This window comes from Schistocerca nitens, chromosome 9 (assembly GCF_023898315.1).
Source record: "Schistocerca nitens isolate TAMUIC-IGC-003100 chromosome 9, iqSchNite1.1, whole genome shotgun sequence".
Classification (NCBI taxonomy): domain Eukaryota; kingdom Metazoa; phylum Arthropoda; class Insecta; order Orthoptera; family Acrididae; genus Schistocerca; species Schistocerca nitens.
Window position 1 is genome coordinate 3,465,338 of NC_064622.1, and position 22,348 is coordinate 3,487,685.

General features: G+C 45.5%; 1 protein-coding gene across 2 annotated transcripts in view; it reads left to right on the forward strand.

Moving 5' to 3' along the window:
* Positions 1-22,348, forward strand: part of LOC126204445 (glucose dehydrogenase [FAD, quinone]) — a 108,922-nt gene that overhangs the window by 83,165 nt on the left and 3,409 nt on the right. For both annotated transcript variants that reach the window (XM_049938833.1, XM_049938832.1), the window contains exons 4-7: positions 5,038-5,240; positions 11,381-11,682; positions 15,654-15,887; positions 19,102-19,448. In XM_049938833.1, the coding sequence (XP_049794790.1) occupies positions 5,038-5,240; positions 11,381-11,682; positions 15,654-15,887; positions 19,102-19,448 (1,086 nt within the window). The remainder of the gene's footprint in view (positions 1-5,037; positions 5,241-11,380; positions 11,683-15,653; positions 15,888-19,101; positions 19,449-22,348) is intronic.

Below are 22,348 nucleotides of genomic sequence, written 5' to 3' on the forward strand. Positions count from 1 at the left end.
CAAAACGCACAAAAAAAAAGTGGTCATCGTTTCCGACTGGTAGTGCCGAGGTCCCGGATCTGATTCCCGGTGACCGTCTCAAATTTTTAGTCTGATGGAAATATCTGGGAGGAGGACACCTGAAAAGCTGTTGAATATGAAAGCTTCTGGCAAGGGAAACCCCTTGATGTTACCGGGGATCGACCCCATGTTGTTCCTGTAGATTTATGCAATTTGATTCCTCAGACACTGCGTACCTGCTGTGCACTTTTGGGCTTAAATCAATCGCCTTTCGACTTGAAGTCCTAAACTTCTTCGTAAGGTTTGCCAAAATATTCTTCTCTGCATAGCTATAACATTCAGTGGTTTTATAAGTTCTGTTCCTTGTCTGCCCCGTCTAGAGCGGATTCCAGTAACAACCTCACTTCTAGGCGGAGTAGTGGATGTCCTTGGTCCCTCGCTCTTTTTGTAGTATTTTCCAAGGACTTCTGTCCTCTCTGTTTCTGGTGATTCACCATTATTTTGTTTACTCTATCCATTTACTTTTTAACATATGTGTGACGACATTTCAAACTCTTCCATTTTTCTCACAGTTCATGTTTTTAGTTCTTTCTTTGTAGAGCATGAACTGACGAGTGTTATAATCTGTTGTGGATACGAAAAACAGATTGAGATCCATAAGTAGCCATCTATAGCCATCTCCCAGAGTTCAGTAATACTTTATTACCTGATTTGGGGTAATGCCATCATCAGATACGTCACTTAAGAATTAAAGTAAGTGTATTGGTGTCCGTCTGACATATTACTCGATTCTTATGACAGGATGCATCTTTTTTCACCGTTAGACGCGACCGTGCACACAATAAACTCACTTCCGGCTTCCGTTCCCACAATACTTTCGAACGAAGATTACATTACTGATCATAAGCTTTTTGAGAGTCAGTCGGAAGTGATATTATTGTAATGTAACTCAAGATGTGGACGATAAGCAATTCAGCAACGTGAACGATACGCAGCCCAGCCAACTAGAGAATAGAAACTTCGGAAGTGTCGTGTTACAGAAGAATGCTGAAGATTGAATGGGTAGATCGCGCAACTAATCAAGACGTCCTGAATCGAATCCGGAAGGAAAAGATGTACGAGCAAAACTATTAAGGGAGGACCTAGGCACGAGTACAAATGGAAGTAGTTTCTAGTAGTGGTACAGAGATGAAGGGGCTTTCACAGAATAGACCGACCTGCGTGCAGAGCCGCATAAAGCCAGTCTTCAGACTGAAGACCACCACCACCACCATAACAACAACCCACATGCACACCAATACAGATGGTGTGAATCGTACGTACATGATAGTGATAGTTTCATTCCCAAAAGTCGAAGTACAGTGTCAATGAAATAGTTCGGTGCTTGTTACCCGAGTTCATATGTTTCCCGTACCTTACAGTCGCCATAGACCTAAAGTAACAGTGAATTTGGAATCGCAACAGACAATGTTTATTTTTGTGGACGGTATCACATGACTTAACCGCGAACATGAAATGTATTCGAAGATACGAATACGAACAACAATCAGCTGTATAGGGTAATGACGACAGTGAAAGTTTTTTGCCGGACCTGGACTCGAACACTAACCTCCTGCTGTCCGTTCGCCTCAGCCGCTCCAGCTGCCCGTGCGAGACTCACGGCCAGACCCAGACTTCCGTACGTCACGGCTTGTACTCACACACACACGTTAAACTTGTACTCACACACACACGTTACGTACTTTCCGTGCAGGGGAGGGCATTATGACAAAGTCGTTGCTTGGTAACGGCGGATAAATACGATATTGCAATGGCTGCGTTGTTAAGACGAAAGATGCAATGCAATATCGAAAACTATGAACAGTATTTTCATCTTCCGTTTTTTTCCCCTTAGGTAGTAGACTTTGCCTGTTACAGCATCTCCTTACAAACTTCTGTTCCATAAGGTTAAACGATTTTCTGATTATCCATTCGGTTATAAAATCTTCTCAGGCTGACAACTGAGTCGCCGGCCGAAGTGGCCGTGCGGTTAAAGGCACTGCAGTCTGGAACCGCAAGACCGCTACGGTCGCAGGTTCGAATCCTGCCTCGGGCATGGATGTTTGTGATGTCCATAGGTTAGTTAGGTTTAACTAGTTCTAAGTTCTAGGGGACTAATGACCTCAGCAGTTGAGTCCCATAGTGCTCAGAGCCATTTGAGCCATTTGACAACTGAGTCAACCATCTTCCCCTGAAGATGGCAAATAAGAAACTTGCTGAAACGTTGCCAGAGAACAACGCATTGACTCGACTGTCAACCCGAAAAGATTTTATCATCAAGATTCGCCGAGAAAGCCTGCACTTTCAAATATCCATGTGGTTCTTTAAGTAATTAATGATTTTTTTAGACTGGTAGTTAAATACAATTTTGAGTATTCGTTCTCGTTTAGTTTTGACACTTGGTTTCTCCATTTATTTATATATATAGTGTCTCCACTTTCATATGCTGTCGTAGACTGAGGTGACAAAAATCAAGGGATACCTCCAAATACTATGCTGGACCTCCTTTTACCGGCTAGTGCAGCATGTCGACATTGTATGGATTCAGAAAGTTGTTCGAAGTCCCGTGCCGAAATACTGAGCCATGGTACCTCTAGAGCTGTCCGTAATGCAGAAAGTGTTGCCGGTGCAGGATTTTGTGCACGAATTTACCTCTCCATTATGTCCCATAAATATTCGATGGAATTGATGTTGGGCGATAGGGGTGGTCAGATCATTTGCTCGAATTGTCCAGGATGTTCTGACATGGCGCACTGCCATCCATAAAAATTCCATCCTTTCTTGAGAACATGAAGTCCACGAATGGCTGCAGAAGTTCTCCAGGCAGGTGAACATAACTATTTCCTGTCTATGATCGGTTTCGTTGGACCAGAAGATCCAGTCCATTGCACGTAAACACAGCTGAAACCATTAAGGAACCACCACCACCACATTGCAGAGTACCTCGTTGACAACTTGGGTCCATGGGATCTGCGCCATACTCTAACACTACCATAGACTCTTACCAACTGAAATCGGGACTCATATGAGCAGGCCAGGGTTTTCCGGTAGTCTAGGCAAACCAGAAGCCGGCCGGGATGGCCGAGCGGTTCTAGGCGCTACAGTCTGGAACCGCGCGACCGCTACGGTCGCAGGTGGGGATCCTGCCTGGGGGCATGGGTGTGTGTGACGTCCTTAGGTTAGTTAGGTTTAAGTAGTTCTAAGGGACTGATGACCTTAGAAGTTAAGTCCCATAGCGCTCAGAGCCATTTGAACCATTTTGAACTGTGGGTCTACGAACACTGAATTCACTAACGATTTCCGAAATGGAATGTGCCACGTGCCTAGCTGCAACTACCGTTTAGTGTTCAAATTGTGTTAATTTGCGTCGTGCGGCCATAATCACGTCGGAAACCTTTCCACACGAATCACCTGACAAGGGAACCTCCCCACCGCACCCCCCTCAGATTTATTTATAAGTTGGCACAGTGGATAGGCCTTGAAAAACTGAACACAGATGGCTCTGAGCACTATGGGACTCAACTGCTGTGGTCATCAGTCCCCTAGAACTTAGAACTACTTAAACCTAACTAACCTAAGGACATCACACACATCCATGCCCGAGGCAGGATTCGAACCTGCGACCGTAGCAGTCGCACGGTTCCGGACTGCGCGCCTAGAACCGCGAGACCACCGCGGCCGGCTGAACACCGATCAATCGAGCAAACAGGAAGAAGTTGTGTGGAACTAAGAAAAATAAGTAAAATATACAAACTGAGTAGTCCATGCGTAAGATAGGCACCATCAAGGATAGTATAAGTTCCCGAGCGCCGTGGTCCCGTTGTTAGCGTGGCAGCTGCGGAACGAGAGGTCCTTGGTTCAAGTCTTCCCTCGAGTGAAAAGTTTTAATTTCTTTATTTTCCCAAAGTTATGATCTGTCCGTTCGTTCATTGACGTCTCTGTTCACTGTAATAAGTTTAGTGTCTGTGTTTTGCGACCGCACCGCAAAACCGTGCGATTAGTAGACGCAAGGACGTGCCTCTCCAATGGGAACCGAAAACATTTGTTCGCAAGGTCATAGCTGAACCGATTCCTCCACAGGAAAACACGTCTGATATATTCTATAGGACACTGGTAACGGCATGTGCGTCAGATATGTTGTCGACCAACCTAACTTGTACACTTGGCGGATGGCTAAAAAGATTCTTCTACCTTGCCCGATTTAGGTTTTCTTGTGGATGTGATAACAACTCCCAAAAAAGTGATGAAAACATAAGAGTTTGTCACATAAAATGCAACAAATGAATGCAACAGTTTCACAGTCGCAGTTTTCCCTGTGCTCTGTCAAAACATATGTTTGTAACGTTTTCAAATTTTTCCGTCAAATCGTGCATATGTCCAAGCAAATCTGAATATGTCCTGGAATTTTGGAAAGCGAAGTTGATTATATGTGAGCGCCTGAACTTTGATAATTGTCTGAAAATAAAAAATTAAACTTTTCACTAGAGGGAAGAATTGAACCAAGGACCTCTTGCTCCGCAAATGCTCACGCTAACCACAGGACCACGGCGCATCTGAGCTCACTTTATCCTAAATGTTGCCTATCTTGCACATAGACTACTCAGTCTGTATATTTTGCTTATTTTTTCATAGTTCCACACAACTTCTTCCTGTTTTCTCGATTGACCTGTGTTCAGTTTTTCAAGGCCTATCCACTGTGCCAACTCGTAACTAAATCTGAGGGGGGTGCGATGGGGAGGTTCCCTTGTGAGTAAAATGACAGCTCCGCCTATGCACTGCCCTTTTATACGTTGTGTACGCCACCTGTGTACGTGCATGTCGGTGCCCCACGACTTTTGTCACCTCAGTGCACGTATTATGCTGCTTCATAGTGAGGATGATTTACGGTATTTTCTCTGAGAGAGAAATTACAATCGGTGTGAAATGGACTTGGCTGAGGGTCCACCTTCGGAGCACAAAGTGAAAGCAACTTGCACAGGATGGGACGGCGCGTTGCAGGTACTTCCTGAAGTCGGAGGACATGTCGATCCCGGAGCTGGCGCGCGACACCAAGCACCACCGCACGGGCGGCCCGCTCACCGTCAGCTACGCGCCCTACCGCTCCCCGCTGGCGCAGGCCTTCGTCGAGGCGGCCCACGACATGGGCATGCCCATCGTCGACTACAACGGCGCTACGCAGACTGGCTTCTCCTACCTGCAGAGTGAGTGCCGCCGCCCGCACGCCGCCTTCCTCAGCGCTACGAGGCCGCTCGCTCCAGCAGTTCGTGCTGAAATCTCATTTTCACTAACAAACAACTCCCAGTTGTACATCCGTGTGTATCGACATATGTATTCCGAAAGCCACGTGATCGCTCGTAGCGGTTGCTACGAGGGCTATCCACAAAGTACATTACGTTTTGGAATTAAAAATAAATAAAGTATTGGAAATTTTTTTTTTATATACAGATGAAAGCCACACTTAAATACTACTTTTCTACATAGTTGCCATTTAAACTAAGGCACTTATCGTAGCGATGGACGAGCTTGGAAATTCCTTCCTCGTAAAATTCGGCCGCCTGCGCCTTCAACCACGTGGTTACCTCTTCTTGAAGCTGTGCGTCGTCATCGAAACGCTGCATCGCCAACCACTTCTTCATTGCTGGGAATAAGTGGAAGTCGCTCGGTGCCAGGTCGGGACTGTACGGCGCATGAGGAAACAACTCCCACTTAAAAGATTCGAGAACTTCACGAGTGACATTTGCCGTGTGGGCCCGGGCGTTGTCGTGAATCGGCAAGATCTTTGAGCCCAACTTTGCCCTGCGCTTGTTTTGTATTGCTCTTCTGACGTTGTGCAGAGTTTGGCAATACCTTTCAGAGTTTATTGTACTGCCTCTTTCCAGGAAATCCACAAAAATCACATCTTTTCTGTCGCAAAAGAAGAGGTAACCACGTGGTTGAAGGCCAAATTTTACGACGAAGGAATTTCCAAGCTCCTCCATCCCTACGATAAGTGCCTTAATTTAAATGGCAACTATGTAGAAAAGTAGTATTTAACTGTGGCTTTCATCTGTATATAATAAAAAAAATTTCCAATACTTTATTTATTTTTAATTCCAAAACGAAATGTACTTTGTGGATAGCCCTCGTACTTTGAGAACCCTATAGCTCTATTTTTATAGAACAAATTACCTTCAAATCTCTCACTACGAGATGGTCACCACCAACATTCCGCTCCGCAAGATCAAACATTAAACATAATTTAATCCCGAATGGATGTTTCGCTGTCCCCTGGAGTGTGTGCAGTTTTCAGTCTTCCTGATATTAATATTATACGGTGAACCGGAAGTGGAACACAGACGCCTGTCTTTCGCAGACAGTCCTCGTAAAGACTGAGCTAACGCCCTTACTGCCTCAGCTACTCAGTTACAGCTCACTACTCTCCCTCAAAGCTTCAACGCTGCCATCTTGCCTCTTTCCCAAGAAACGGCTTCACTGTACAGAAGCCGTTGTTTCCAGAAATAATCTTTCACATTGCGTTGCAGTTCGGTCCGTGAGGGCGAGTGGCGAGTCGTGGCTGGATAGCTCAGCCGATTAGCGCATTGTCCGTGAAAGAGGGCCCAGTCGCGGTCCGACACCAAGTTTCGATGCACTGCAAAGTTCTATAGTAAGCTGTTAGACAGAGTAGGAGCACCTACTGCCTGCGGTACCAGGTGGACATAGAAAAGACACGAAACGACAGAGAGAAAACAGACCACAAGAACTTTCTGCAACACCAAATATGACGTCCACAACGGAAATGGATTTACTATTCGTAACTTAAATAGCAGAACGTACAACCGTCATCATAATAGCAACAACACAAAGTCACAGTTATCTAGTATTTTAGCAGTGACCATCCATAAAACAAAAGCATTCGAAAACTATTACTCTGATACTTCTGTCAGAGGCAATAAAAACTCCACTCCGAGCACTGTTCTGTGCGCTGTTGCATTTAAGAGAACTTTTGAAGCACTTTCTTTTGCCAACCTCAAAGCGTTTCCCTACAAAAATAGCACGTAAAGCCAGTTTCCTGCCTGTCAAAAAGTAAACAAAATTCGTTGCTCAATCAGCCACGCCATTTTCTTACTCCCATCGTTACTTGTGTATCCATCACCCACAACGTTGGTCTCTCTCCCTCCCTCCCCCTCCCTCTCTCTCTCTCTCTCTCTCTCTCTCTCTCTCTCTCTCTCTCTCTCTCTCTCTCCGCCTCCCCACGCTTTCATCCATTCTCACACATCCATTGCTGCCTATGGCCTGCTTCCACTTTTTGTACTTTTCATGAGATAATATAAGCTTGATATTTATATATCCATCTAGTAAAAACTGAATAAAACCAATATTTCGTGACATAAGCGTTCCACCTTCATTACTTGGAAGCCATCTTCATTGACCTAAAATACGTACATACTTATTTTTATAATATTAGTTTATATATTGGACATTAAACATTCAGTTTCTGACAGTTCATTTTTGTTTTTTACGACGTAGTAATACTTTCTGCTTACAAATTTCGTTGATCCTGCTCTACATGTGGTTTTTTTTTCGATTTTACTGCTGTTGTTCTGTCTACTGCTATTCGAAATTTCGTATTGGCAACTCTCGATGGTAAGTTTGTGACAATTCAAATCACTCTCTCTCTGTGTGTGTGTGTGTGTGTGTGTGTGTGTGTGTGTGTGTGTGTGTGTATAGTCGCTTTACTATGACTAGGTGTATAAATTGGTTCTTTTATGTTATATTTATTTTTTGCTTATTATAGAGACATATCTTCAACATATAATTGAGAGTTGCAAATAAAATTTAACAGTGGGCAACAGCATCCGAAACGTAACGTCAAGTAAATGTGCCTTAAATTTCTAGTGCTGTGTAAACGAAATTTCGCAAGGTTGTAAGCAGAGGAACACCACCTGTGAAACTGGAAGAAGAACACATTTCTAGCAGGAGCTACACAATTTGTAAGTAGAAATTTCAGGTGTATTATCACGTCATAGAAAACAGGAAGTGCAAAAACTGTTTATATCCTCAATGTATAATGTCCAGTACGTAGAATGAATTGTATAAACATATATATGTATATAGAAGGTGTTTCAATGAAACATCACATATTCCCACAGGTGTCAGTATTGGTCAAACGTACAACAAAAGTTCCTGTAGTATGTCCAGAAACCAATAACAGTTGAGATATGGGTAAATGTGTTCTCTTATTCCCATCTGTCCGTTGCGTAGAGGTAGACACTATGTGCAGTGTAAGATGTGGTTACAAGCGCATCCCCATGCATTCCTCAGCCCTTATTCGCCGTGAATCGCGCACATTTTCAAATATAAGTGGCTTCAATCGAATTGATTCGCGTGCGTTGGTCACATGTTCCTGTTTCGTCTGCTCCTTCTCGATGGGTGGGGCATGCACTGATACCTTTAAATGTCCCATATGCAGAAAACAAATGGATTCAAGCCCGGTGAACGGAGAAGTCGAGCTGCTGAACCTCCTCGACCAGTCCATCGCCCAAGACACATGGTGGTGAGCTACTGTCGCACGGGCCGTAGAACACGGGGTGATGACCGGTCAGGCGTAAACCAAGTAGTCGTCTTTCTGCGAGTGTAACATTTTCGTAACTCATCGCGCAGAAATCTGTGATATACAGCGACTGGTAATCTGCTTGGTAACGCGGATTACCCACCCTAAGAGTGGGTCACCGACGATTCCTGCCCTAACATTAATACCGTTACGACCTTACCAAACTACAATCATACGGTCATAACTGTGGCTCCTTTGATTGCTGTGGAAGATGGGTGATCGAAACTACAACACATGAGAGATCAGTTGACTTGATTACGACAATGATAAAAAGATTTACATAATTTTATAAAATCCATTGCCACAGGAGTGTGTTGAATTTACAGCTGTCTTTCAACAGTAAAGCATCACTTGATACACACAATTACAAACTCTTCTCTTGAAGTGTGAAGTTCAACTGATACAAAAGTACAGTGGCATCTGAGGCTTGATTAGTTTTGGCGCCCTAAGTGGATTATGCTGACTGGTTCATTGGAGGTAATGAATCGAATGGCGCGACTCCATGCTCGGCTCTATATAGACCTCCGTGCGATGCCGCTGTGGTGGTGAAAGAATGTTGTGTCTTCAGAAGTGTCTCCCATTCGTCGTTGCAGACTGCACCGATACATTGATAATGTCTGTAGTATCGATGTACGTCGCCGTCTTTGGTGTGGCCGCGCGGTTTTTGGGCCGTACCACAGACACTGGCGCGATCATGGTGATGGTCTCCACGATTTCTCGAGCTCTTTCATCTACCGACACGTGTGTGTTGACGGAATTAATTACGATATCTCTCTTGAATCCTGCATCAACCATACAATAAATGCATGCTGTGAACTGTGGATCTTCAACGGCAAATGTATGCACAGCTATTGGTTTCCGGGTGCAAAATTTCAGGAACCTTTCGTGTAGTTTTGACCAATACTACCTTCTGTAGTAATACGTGATACCTGTTTTTAAAATACCCAGTATTTCAGGCTACTGTAGATGTAAAAAATAAAGACGGAACGCATATGGCACGAAAACTTCGTTTTATTCCGTTGTAATAAGAGGCATCCGCAGTAATAATTATCAACATAATATTACACGCAGCTGAGGACGGCAGGGGAACGGAAGTTAAAGATGTTAACATAATTTTCTTCCACTCTTCACGTTGTAGCTACTTTATTGTGCCGCATATTAAATTTAAGTCTTTTTATATCTGTGTCATCACGTGACTACGACGTTAAATACTGGGTTGGTGCGTAAGTTCGTAGCGTTTTTCCATACGTTTAATAGAGACAACACATACAGCAGGGACTTTAGTCTTCAATAATATATTCTCCTTCACTATAAACGAAAGTCTGCCAACTCTGGGGTAACTTTTCCATTCCGCGACTGTATTTTCTTCGGGAAAGGAACTTCCTTGAAGGCAGTTCGATAGGGTGTGGAAAAGGTGAACATCTGAGGGCGTCAGATCAGGTGAAAAAAGTGGGTGCGGAATGACTTCCCACTTCCCAAACGAACTCGTGCACAGTGCTTTTGTCAGTTTTCCGGTCGTTGTCTTGGGCTGTCCCTGAAAGACGTGTCAGTTGTTGACAGTAAATGTCAGCTGTGATGGTTACACCCCCGGGAGGCAATCAGTCAATTAGTGCCACACCATCGACTCTTACCAACTGAAATCGGGACTCATCTGAGCAGGCCACGGTTTTCCAGTAGTCTAGGGAAACCAGAAATGGTGACGAACCCAGGAGAGGCGCTGTCAGAGATGTCTGACTGTTAGCAAAGTCACTCGCGTCGGTCGTCTGCTGTCATAGCACATTAACACCAAATTTTGCCGCGCTGCCCAAACGGATACGTTAGTCGTACGTCCCGCATTGATTTCTGCGGTTATTTCACGCCGTCGCTGTTTCATCAGATGGTAATCATTATCTTTGGTGTATGAGCGCAGATCCTTGTACGGGAAGTTGCTGCTTTGTCTGGGCTCAATCATTCCCTTCGTTTCCTTACGTTAGGATGGAGAGAGAATTTCTCGTGACCCGTATCAATGCACGGTAGGAACGGCCGGTGTTGTTCACCAGCTAACCGATGCGAGCAAGCAGTGGTGCAGATATGGCGAACCGCCGATTTCTGTGATTCTGGGTTAGAGCGTGAGGTATCCACACCCCTCCGATTTTTGAACCTTCCCCTTGCACGCAAATGTCACACGGTGGTAGAATGATCACAGTTCAACACATTCGCCAGTTTCTGAATACTGACGTGGATCATTGTGGATTAATGCGTCTCAACCGTCTGCATCAAACGCTGAAGGTCTTCCTGAATGTGGAAAATCAGTAACGTCGAAACGATCCTCCTTAAAACGTGAAAACCATTTTCTTACCGTGCTCTGTCAAACTGCATTATCACCGTAAGGGCGCAAATGCTTCCGGCTGCCTCTGAAGCTGTTACCCTTCTACTGAACCCAAACAGAAGAATATATCGAAAATGTTCAGATTTCTCCACTTGGGACTCCATTTTCTGTTCTCCACAGCTCAACTCACTATCTCCAAATGACAAATTGACAATACGTAAACTCGGGGTGCAACAGTGCAATACAAATAAAAACGACAACCGGTAAGTAAACCCCTAGCGACTGGAGTACCAACATGAAAAACAAAAAACCCGCTACGAACTTACGGACCGACCTAATATGCGGAATCCTCGTCGGAGGTGGGAGGGGGGCCCGACGGTCCTCACCTTTCCGGGACGGGTAAACCGGCCCACGAGACTAACGCGGCGCGCTTCGCTTCGCAGACACGCTGCGCAACGGCACGCGGTGGTCGGCGTCGCGCGCCTTCCTGCACCCGGCGCGGCAGCGGCGCAACCTGCACGTGCGCAAGCGCTCGCTGGTCACCAGGGTGGACGTCGACCCGCAGACGCTGCGCGCGCGCGGCGTCGAGTACGTGCGCGACGGCCGGCGGCACTACGCGCGCGCCACGCGCGAGGTGGTGCTGTCCGCCGGCGCCATCAACAGCCCGCAGCTGCTGATGCTGTCCGGCGTGGGGCCGCGCGACCACCTCCAGGAGATGGGCATCCCCGTGCTGCAGGACCTCAAGGTGAGCGGCGCGGGCGGCGGGCGGCGGGCGCGTCGAGAACCCGAAAGGTCCCCAGGTCCCCAGGGGGACCCGTCTGTCTTCTCTCTTTTAATCGGCACTTTCACCTACATAGTGGCTCCCCATCTCGGGTCAGATAACTCCTTACCGCGCACGAGGGCAGTGACTACACTGCAACACTCTTCTAGTTAACTGGAACACGAGTGAACAGAATTACATTAAACTTTCCGTATTGGAAAAATAACTGTGTCGATTACAAAGGACTGTAACACTCGATTTAAATGCTATATAAAACGTCAGCGCTGCCCCGGACGACACACCAGAACTGCGAGCCCTCTGCTAAGCTCCACGAAAGAATTTCGACATTCAGGCCTTTCAGGGAGCCAGCTTCTGAAGCACAACGCAGCCATTTTCATCGCTTACTCCCTGCTGGCACTGAAAGCTCTCCTATGGAAGGTGCTGCTTTCTACCGGAATATGTCGGAAGTGTATTTACAACATGCGCTGGAAAACAGCTGTCCTTCTGGGAAAGTTACTACCCCTGTGCCATACTAGAGGTTACTGACTACGACCAGGCCCAGGTTGGACAAATCTGCACCCATTCAAACCATTACATGCGACGAGCTGGTCCTTGTGAACATAACGGCCAAGATGAAGATGGTATGGCCTGGCCAGCAGTGAAACGTTACATGGTATATCTAATTTATTGGTTGTTCTCTACTGTCAAATCAAGACGAATGGAAAAACTGGTAGAAGCCGACCTCGGGGAAGATCAGTTTGGATTCCGTAGAAATGTTGGAACACGTGAGGCAATACTGACCCTACGACTTATCTTAGAAGAAAGATTAAGGAAAGGCAAACCTACGTTTCTAGCATTTGTAGACTTACAGAAAGCCTTTGACAACGTTAACTGGAATACTCTCTTTCAAATTCTGAAGATGGCAGGGGTAAAATACAGGGAGCGAAAGCCTATTTACAATTTGTACAGAAAGCAGATGGCAGTTATAAGAGTCGATGGACAGGAAAGGGAAGCAGTGGTTGGGAAGGGAGTCAGACAGGGTTGTAGCCTATCCCCGATGTTATTCAATCTGTACATTGAGCAAGCAGTAAAGGAAACAAAAGAAAAATTTGGAGTAGGAATTAAAATCCATGGAGAAGAAATAAAAACTTTGAGTTCCGCCGATGACATTGTAATTCTGTCAGAGACAGCAAAGGACTTGGAAGAGCAGTTGAACGGAATGGACAGTGTATTGAAAGGAGGCTATGACATGAACATCAACAAAACCAAAACGAGGATAATGGAATGTAGTCGAATTAAGTGGGATGATGCTGAGGGCATTAGATTAGGAAATGAGACACTTAAAGTAGTAAAGGAGTTTTGCTATTTGGGGAGCAAAATAACTGATGATGGTCGAAGTAGAGAGGATATAAAATGTAGACTGGCAATGGCAAGGAAAGCCTTTCTGAAGAAGAAAAATTTGTTAACATGAGTATAGATTTAAGTGTCAGGAAGTCGTTTCTGAAAGTATTTGTATGGAGTGTAGCCATGTATGGAAGTGAAACATGGAAGATAAATAGTTTGGAAAGGGAGAGAATAGAAGGTCTCGAAATGTGGTGCTACAGAAGAATGCTGAAGATTAGATGGGTAGATCACATAATTAATGAGGAGGTATTGAACAGAGTTGGGGAGAAGAGGAGTTTGTGGCACAACTTGACCAGAAGAAGGGACCGGTTGGTAGGAAATGTTCTGAGGCATCAAGGGATAGGTACTGGGAGATGAAGAAGCTTGCACAGGATAGAGTAGCATGGAGAGCTGCATCAAACCAGTCTCAGGACTGGAGACCACAACAGCAACAACAACAATATTTTGTGGAAGATGAGGTTCATATCAGCGGAGTCGCAACTGGTGTCAGGAGACTACATGTAACACAACAGCAATTTTAGAGTGGCCAGGGTGGTTGTGGCGTCAGCTACCAGCGTCGGTGGCGTTGTGCGTAGTGGTGGAAGGAGTGCGGCAGAGGAAGGGACAATTTATTATTATATTTACAAAATAATGCAAATGGAAAGAGTTGCAGAAACTACTACTTGTCCTTATTCACACGAAGTATCCAACTCTTCTCGGAGAAGCACGAAATTTCCCAGTCGTAAGCATTACAACAATCACAGTACAGCAAAATGAATTTCCAGCCTGCAGCGGAGTGTGCACGGTTTCGAAACTTCCTGGCAGATTAAAACTGCGTGCCAGTCGAGGACTCGAACCTCGGACCTTTGCCTTTCGTGTGCAAATGCTCACCCAACTGAGCTGTCCCAGCACGACTCACGACCCGTCCTGACAGTTTTACTTCCGCCATTTCCAAACTGTTTTAATCTGCCAGGAAGCTTCAATCTGCCGCCCTAAATGTAAAAGAAAATGTCCTGACTGACTAACCTATCATTGCCCACCCAAAAGCTAAGGAGAGAAGCATGAAATTTGGAGAGGATGTTGATATTACACTGTAGGCATCGTTCAAAGAGGGATTCTTCCAAATTACACCCCTAAAGGCGTGAAATAGGGGATGAGATGTGTTTTCAACATAAGTCGCTATTAAGGCAAATCTGAAGCTAGAACTCAAAAAAATTGGTATCTCGTTTGTTCATTAGAAATGAAGAAACAGATGTTTCGTCATTTTTAGAATTTTAGTACCTATGCGTTGTTCAAATCGCTCTCAGCACTATGACACCTAACTTCTGAGGTCATAAGTCGCCTAGAACTTAGAACTACTTAAAACTAACTAACCTAAGGATATCACACACATCCGTGCCCGAGGCAGGATTCGAACCTGCGACCGCGGTTCCACACTGTAACGCCTAGAAGCGCTCGGTCACTCTGGCCGGCCACGTACGCAAGATTTTTTTAAATAAATTATTATTAATATAGTACTAAACCATTTTAATAGCTTCATCCACGAAAATTGGCAATTAACTTCTCAGTTAGAAATTAAGACAAAAGACTTTTCATTCTTTTTGGAAATTAAACCCCGAAGAGGTTAAAATAGGAGGTGAAAGTTTTTCATGCAAATATGTTACTATGGAAGCATTTTTGAAACTGAATTTCAGCAAACTGGTACTTGGCCTCTCGGTTGGATGTAAAAAAAAAAATAGTGTGTCGGTGTTTGACCTCTAAGGGGGTGAAAAAGAGGATGAAAATTTTTATGAAAATGTTTAGATTTACTATTATTAAAATAAAGTAAATCAAAATCTGTGAAGATTCGTTCTTTACTCCTAAAGATGTGTGTCCTAGAGGATGAAAGTTTCTATGGAAAAATCATCACAAAAACTCAAAAGGCAGGATTAACAAACACCTCCGACTACAGCTACCGGAATCAAAATGGCTCTGAGCACTATGGGACTTAACTTCTGTGGTCATCAGTCCCCTAGAACTTAGAACTACTTAAACCTAACTAACCTAAGCACATCACACACATCCATGCCCGAGGCAGGATTCGAACCTGCGACCGTAGCGGTCGCGCGGTTCCGGACTGCGCGCCTAGAACCGCTAGACCACCACGCTACCGGAATCACTTTTTAGTCAGAAATCGGGAAAGACCATTGCTCTACGGTCTTAATTAGCGTGAAACGTTTACGAGATGTTGCAATTTGTGAACAAAATAAAAATTCTGTTAAAGAAAAAAAAAAGACAAACAGACTGTGCAAACCACACATTCTACTCGAGTGAAGCAGCAGGCGCTAACGCAGTCACACTACAAACTGCGGCCGCTGCTTCGCATCGCGAGCAGCCCAGAAGTTTGTAGAAGTCATGACAGATTAATTATTGAACAAAAAACAGGTTATAATTAGGCATTAGACTTACTGACTGAAGGTGTTTCTCTAGTCGTAGTTCACTACGTTCAGTGACATTCTAGTAGCTGAGGCGTAAATCCAGTATTCAAGAGCGAGCTTCCAGAGTAGTCCTCACCCGCGTGTCGGCCGTTTCAGGTGGGCTACAACCTGATGGACCACATAGCGCTGGGCGGGCTGACGTTCGTGGTGAACGAGAGCGTCTCGCTGCGCACGGACACGATCCTGGAGAACCGCGACTTCTACGTCGACTACCTGGCCTACCACCGGGGGCCGATGGCCGTGCCCGGCGGCTGCGAGGCGCTCGCCTTCTACGACCTCGCCAACGAGAAGGACCCTGACGGCTACGCCGACATGGAGCTGCTCTTCCAGGTGGCGGCGCACTGCCAACTGCTCTTCTACAGCGCTCTCTCTCTCTCTCTCTCTCTCTCCTTCCTTCCTTCCTTCCTTCCTCCCTTCCTCCTAAACACCTCAACAAGAACTTCTGTCCTTTCTTTTAATTTACACGAGGGGCGTTCCGTATTGATTTACACTTTGCTTTTCCCATCGTTCATGATTCGGCGTCTGAAGCATCATTACATCTGTAAGTATGTAGTACTTTGTTCTACCCCTAGGTGGCAGAATGATCACTAAAAGCGTATTCCCTGCACAGTATAGCCCATTTTCCCGATCGCTGTCATTTCGTGATGGGGCAACACACACTGTGATCATCAAGGACAATGCTGGAGGTCGTGGTTTCTGTGGAAAGAGGTCGTAAACACTGTGGCAGCATGTCACCAGAAACCGTGTACACCTGTGCGGCTGGCTGGTAAAATAGCCGCACCCAACGGTCAGTGGAGTAATAACAGTCGAGATTTCAAGAGTGGAAAGGCATATTCAGGAGAACCGTTGCATCATCTTCTATGAACTGGAGCCGGCCTGAGAACTTGTCAGAAGCACTCTGCAGAGCCAGGATCCAGAAGGTTTTATGTCCAAACACGTGACTGGCGACGAGACTTGGCTCTACTACCGTGAGAAGGAGACCAGGGCCAAATAAGTGGGGTGGAAACATACAGGCAGGCTGCTGCCGAAAAAATTCCGTGCAGCGTCTTCAGTGGAAAAAAGCATGGCCACAGTCTCTTGGGACGAGGACGGAATCCTCCCCATGGACTGGCTAGAACCAGTAACCACCACTAACAGCGCCTCCTAAGTGTAGGCACTTTGGAGGTTGCGCCATGCAGTTCTGGTACGAAAATGGACGAAAGGAGTGTTTAAGATAATTCTCTGATGTGTTGTTCTCAGTAGTCCAGACGGGTTGCTGACGCAACTACTTGGGTCCGAAGGTGATCGGCAGTGATAGGAACATGTCATCTAACTAAAAATGCGGAATCGAGACGGAACAATAAAAGAGAATTATCTTAAATATTTATACAGTTGCTGAATCTCTCAAGACGATTATGTCGACTATAGTCAAAGGAGTGTTCTTGCAATACGACAACACTGGCCACCATACGAGTCGGACAAGCACAGCCGCCGTTGCTGTCGAAGAGTTCCAGGTACTGCCACACACACCATATAATCTTGACTTGTCCCTTGTGATTACCACCTATTCTGGTCTATGAAGAAATCTCTGTGTGGCCATCATTTCGCAGACCTCCAGGAGCGTACAGAAGTTACCATAACGGGGGCACAAGTTTGTGCAGCTTAACGAAGACTACGCTCAGAAAGTTGCATGTGTTTGCCGAGGCATAGAGGTTCTTAACGACTGCTACAATAAGTGAAGTGTAAATCATTATGGAACGCCACTTGTAGAAGGCATTATGCATGACATAATCTACTGGTTTGCCAGGAATATGAAGGAAAATATCTAGTTCCGCAACATGAAAACTAAGGGGCACAATTCATTAGCACACCAAGTCCAACGGAGAGCTGCGTTAGAGTGCAGTCGCACAGGACTGCTGCACAGCGCGGAGACCGTAAGGTAGCAGCCGCAGAAACACTGGTCGTCACTGGTACTGGTCTCAGTTGAGCGCCGCAACAGATGAAATCAGCTTTAGCCCTAGAGAGAACGATGTAGAATCACCTTTCTTAACTCCTCAACTATTGGTGAATCACAGAGTTCAGTTTCCCACATCTTCATTTCTAAAGAGCTTGTCAACATAGACGTTATAAACTCGAAGATTTCACGATTCCGGTTCTTTCGTCCGTCTGCTCCTCTCTGTTCTTCCTTCATGTCAAGGTTGGCATTCTTCACTTTTCCCGCGCCTCTTGATACGTTGGTTGTCTTTAAAGTTTCTGACTTTGTCATAACTGTGCCTTACGAAATTCGCAATTATAATAGCTGGTCTTCAAACAAAGAGTAGTTAGCCGTTTCCCTAGTTTCTTTTGCATCACATAGCCTGAAGCGTAAGCATAGATTAGCAACTTCCTTATGAAGCACCTACTTCATAAATTATTTCCCATATTTGATCTTTTTTGGCTCTTCGTTCACTCGCCTTATTACGCGACGGACTTAGATGAATACTTTGAAATCGTAAAGTTGACGTCTGTGTATATTTTACCTAACAATTTTGTGAATTTTAACAGCATGAAATAAACAATTACATCGTTGTATTCGTCAAACCTTCTGACGACGAAACTTTTGTGATAGCAAGGCTTAAGTTTGTATCGAATTGTCAACGCAATTAGTTTTAGCTTAACGTTTACAAAAGTCGTTTGTCTTTCATTACCAGAGCGCGTTTAAATTAATATTAACAAAGTAGTCGACTATGCTGGTGGCGTAGTGGCTTAATCAGTATAGACCAAAAAAAATGAAAGTAGGGAATAATGGTAGGAGGGAGTGCCACAAATAACGTACCAGAAATCCTCGTTGGTGGGGGCTGAGTGAGGAGTGGATGCGCTGCTGGAGGTGACTTTTGTACGTTTTTCATGAATATATGACCGCGGTCTCCAGCGAAGACGTATCCAGTCTGCATTACACTTCCTACAAAAAGGTTATGCTGATTTTTTTCTGCAGGACTAGTAGTTTGCGCGTAGCGAGCCACGGTATATGAAAATTTCACGCGTGGTTTATGAAGGCCAGCTACAACGCTGCGGGTTGCATAAAGGGACCGCGGTAGGGGCAACTGATTTCTGTGTGTGTCAGCGGGTTGTGTGGAATCAGTGGACTAATACAGGTCGATGTGGAGACGTGACACAATGGCACGAAGCAGGTATCGCATTTGGATATGACGATGACCACACGTGAATCAATTTGCCCGACTTGCTGCGGTGTCTAGCCACCAATGGTCCCACCCGCTGGATACGCACAGATGTAGAAATTGGTGGACTCTTTTTCTCTCCCCGAAATGAGGCCTCTATCAGGGCTAGTGGAGGTGCTAAACCGTATTAGCATGATATCTCCTTGGGGTGATTTAATTTTTTTTTCTCTTGTGTGCTACACATAGGGCAGGAGGTGGATGGTGGTTGTCATGGCTTATTACCGTAGCTACACAGTACAGCTTTGGTCTCAGATGCTGTTTCAGCTTGGTTTCTGTTCCTACCTGACACAAGGCTGGGTAGCCAGCTGGCTTTGGCGCACTTGAGGACGCTACGGCTCGCCTTGCAGGGCGGCTCGATCGTGTCGGAGCCGACGCTGCGGCGCGGCTTCGGCGTGCAGGACGAGCTGTACGAGGCGGTGTACGGGCCCATCGACCAGGCGCACACGTGGATGGTGCTGCCGATGCTGATGCGTCCGCTGAGCCGGGGGCGCGTCATGCTGCGCAGCAGGGACCCGCAGGCCAAGCCGCGCATCTTCCACAACTACTTCGCGCATCGCCAGGACGTCGACACCATGGTGGCCGGCATCCGCAAGGCCATCGAGATCGCCCAGACGCGGCCCATGCAGCGCTTCGCCTCCAAGCTGCACGACATCCCCATACCCGCCTGCGCCTCTCTGGGATTCAACACCGACAAGTAAGTGACGGAGGGCGGGCGAGCGCAGTAGCGGGGCGTCTGTCCGTCCAGGTGATGACAGCCAGCAAGGACAAGCGCTTCGGCCTGCGTCGCGAGCACATTGTCACAGAACTTTAGCAGCATTTGGTTAACTCTGTCAATGTCATTATTGAGCACTAGTATCCTCCAGGGAATAAGTGTTTCCATGCAGGATTACAGTCCACTCCACAAGGACTAAACCGTCTTCAGATCCTGCCAGACAGTGAGCGGTTAGGCTGAACGGGCATAGCCCACAACTGGCCGAGGTCTCTGTGGTGTTATACGTTACACCGTGGCATCGTCCCTGTCAAACAGGAGGCGTGTGCGTGCGCGCTAGATCACTCTCGACCGAGGAAGGCAGCAAGTACAGTGAGAGAAATGAACAGAAAATCGAATAATCAATCGATTCGTTGCTTACAAATCTATGTTTGTACGATAATACACGCCACACCGAAATAACAAAAATTAGCCACGTTCCAGCAGCACACGCGCACTGACGGTTCCGTGCAGACTTCATACAGCTCACCCGTCCTGCGACTCGAGAATCTCAACGATTCTGCCTGTCTTATAGATACTGGCAAGACATCGGTCCAGGGAATTCCAAGACCGTATCAGAATCTCTACACTAGCTCCTCCGACTAGCGCAGACACACAAAAAGAAGCGAGCAGCGAACTTCAGTTTATGTAAGTAGATATAGGCGAGTCAATAAAATAGTTTTTATTTACTTCCTAAAACATGACTACAACTTACATTTTACGCTTTCATGCAGTGTTGTTCGTTTATTATGCTTTCGACAAGTGATGAATGCAACATATGTTCTGACGGAAAGAGATTTCTTTTATGTGATACAATTTAACAATTTTCAAGCTTTTTACTTTACTTGTACTACGAAACCTTCTTGCTTCTTGCCAAATTTCATGGTTCTAAGACAACGAGAAGTACCATATGAGTTTTGATGGGCGAGTTTTGAAGTATCAAAATATGTTAACTAAGTATATTGCAAAGCTACGTATTTCCTTTATAGTATTCAATACGTATCCTGTTCCAGACTTCAAGCCATCCTGCTGTAGCTTAGCGCGTGCCTTTCGGCTTCCTTCTCAGCGTGGCGTAGCTAGCTTGTTACGCCAATTGACTTAGAATCTTAAATTTTTTTCCATCGCCAAGGGACCGTAGACCTCGATAAGTGACATAAATTTGAATTTGATACGCTGACCTGTTCACGAGAAAAATAGGCCTTTAAAGACGGATTGACAAACACACAGACGGAAAAAATGACAAAAATTATTTCTTCCGTTGACGTAATTACAAACTGACAATTTTCAGTTCTTTCCTTTCTCGTAGTTTGAAACCTTGGCTTTTGCCAAATTTCAACGGGAAGTTCCCTATAAGATTTAAACAGTGAGTTTTTTCGTGACATAAATGGCCGTATCCATAGAGCGAATTTTCTTAGAAGCCCAATTTGTTTTTAAATTTCCAATTTGATGCGTCCACCTGTCCCTGAGAAAAAGTGTTTGTTCTTTACTGTCGGACAGAGCGATCCTACAAGGGTTCCGTTTGTACATGTTGAGGTACAGAACTCTAAAAAAGTGGCAGGGAAGGCAGAAATGTGCTTGAAAAAAGTCACAAGTGTGAGTAAAAGAGGTACTGATTCATTCCATAGACTTACATATAAATGCAAAAATTGGAAATTTGTGGTAAGCACTGTGGGACCAAACTGCTGACATCATCGCTCCCTAGACTTACACCTTACTTAATGTAACTTTACCTGACGCTAAGAACAACACACACACACGCACACATGCCCGAGGGAGGACTCGAACCTCCGACGGGGCGAGCCACGCGGACCGTGACAAGGCGCCTCAGACGGCGCGGCTACCACACGCGGCGAATAAATGCACCTCCGACTTGTAGTCGCGAATGAATCGCGGAAAGAACGATTGTTGACAAGGATCTGTCTGAGCTAGAATCTGTCCGATTTGACCTTGCAGGTCTCTTCGCCAGATGCACCTGCGAAGAAGCAATACACCTGTTGACTCACCTAGGACTGTACGATCTCGGAACAGTAAACCACACCGCGACGCAGAACGGCTGTCTTGCAGCGCCTTTTCCTCTTGAGTTGGTTGATAATTTACGTGACACTTTCGAGCTTACTGAATAAACCTTTAACGAAACTCGCTGTTCTTTCTTCTGTGGATCTTCTCTATTTCCTTTATCAATTCTATTTGGTGCGGACCCCAGGCTGACGACCAATACTCAAGTATTGGTCGAACGAAGGTTTTGTACGCCACCTCCTTTGTTGATGGCACTACATTTTCTGAGGATTCGTCCAATGAATTTCAGTCTGGCATCTGCCCTATCTCCGACTAGTTTTATGTTGTCGTTCCCCCTTAAATCGCTCCGTACGCATATTCTTAGATACTTAATGGACGTGCCTGTTTTCATCGATTGTTCTGCAATCGTGTAATCCTACAGTAATGGGTATTTCTGTCTATTTATGCGCAGTAAGTTACATTGAATTATACTGAAACTCAACTACCAATCCCTACATCAAGCGTCGAACCTATGCATGTATTCCTGCATTTCGCTCCAGTTTTCTAGCGTTGCGACTTTTCCAAATGCGACAGCATCATCCACGAAGAGTCCCATGAAACTTCCGTCATTAACCGCCAGGTCATCTAAGTAGGCCTGCACTCAGTAAATTACGAATTATGGTACTGTAACAGTCCGTTGGCGAACGCCTGAAGTTATTTTGACATCTGAAAATTTCTGTCCATTGAGAATGACATGCTGTGTTTTGTTTGCCAGAAACTCTTCAGTCCAATCACACAGGCGTTTTGATATTCCGTACGCTTGTACTTCGTTCATTAGGAGGCAGTGCGGA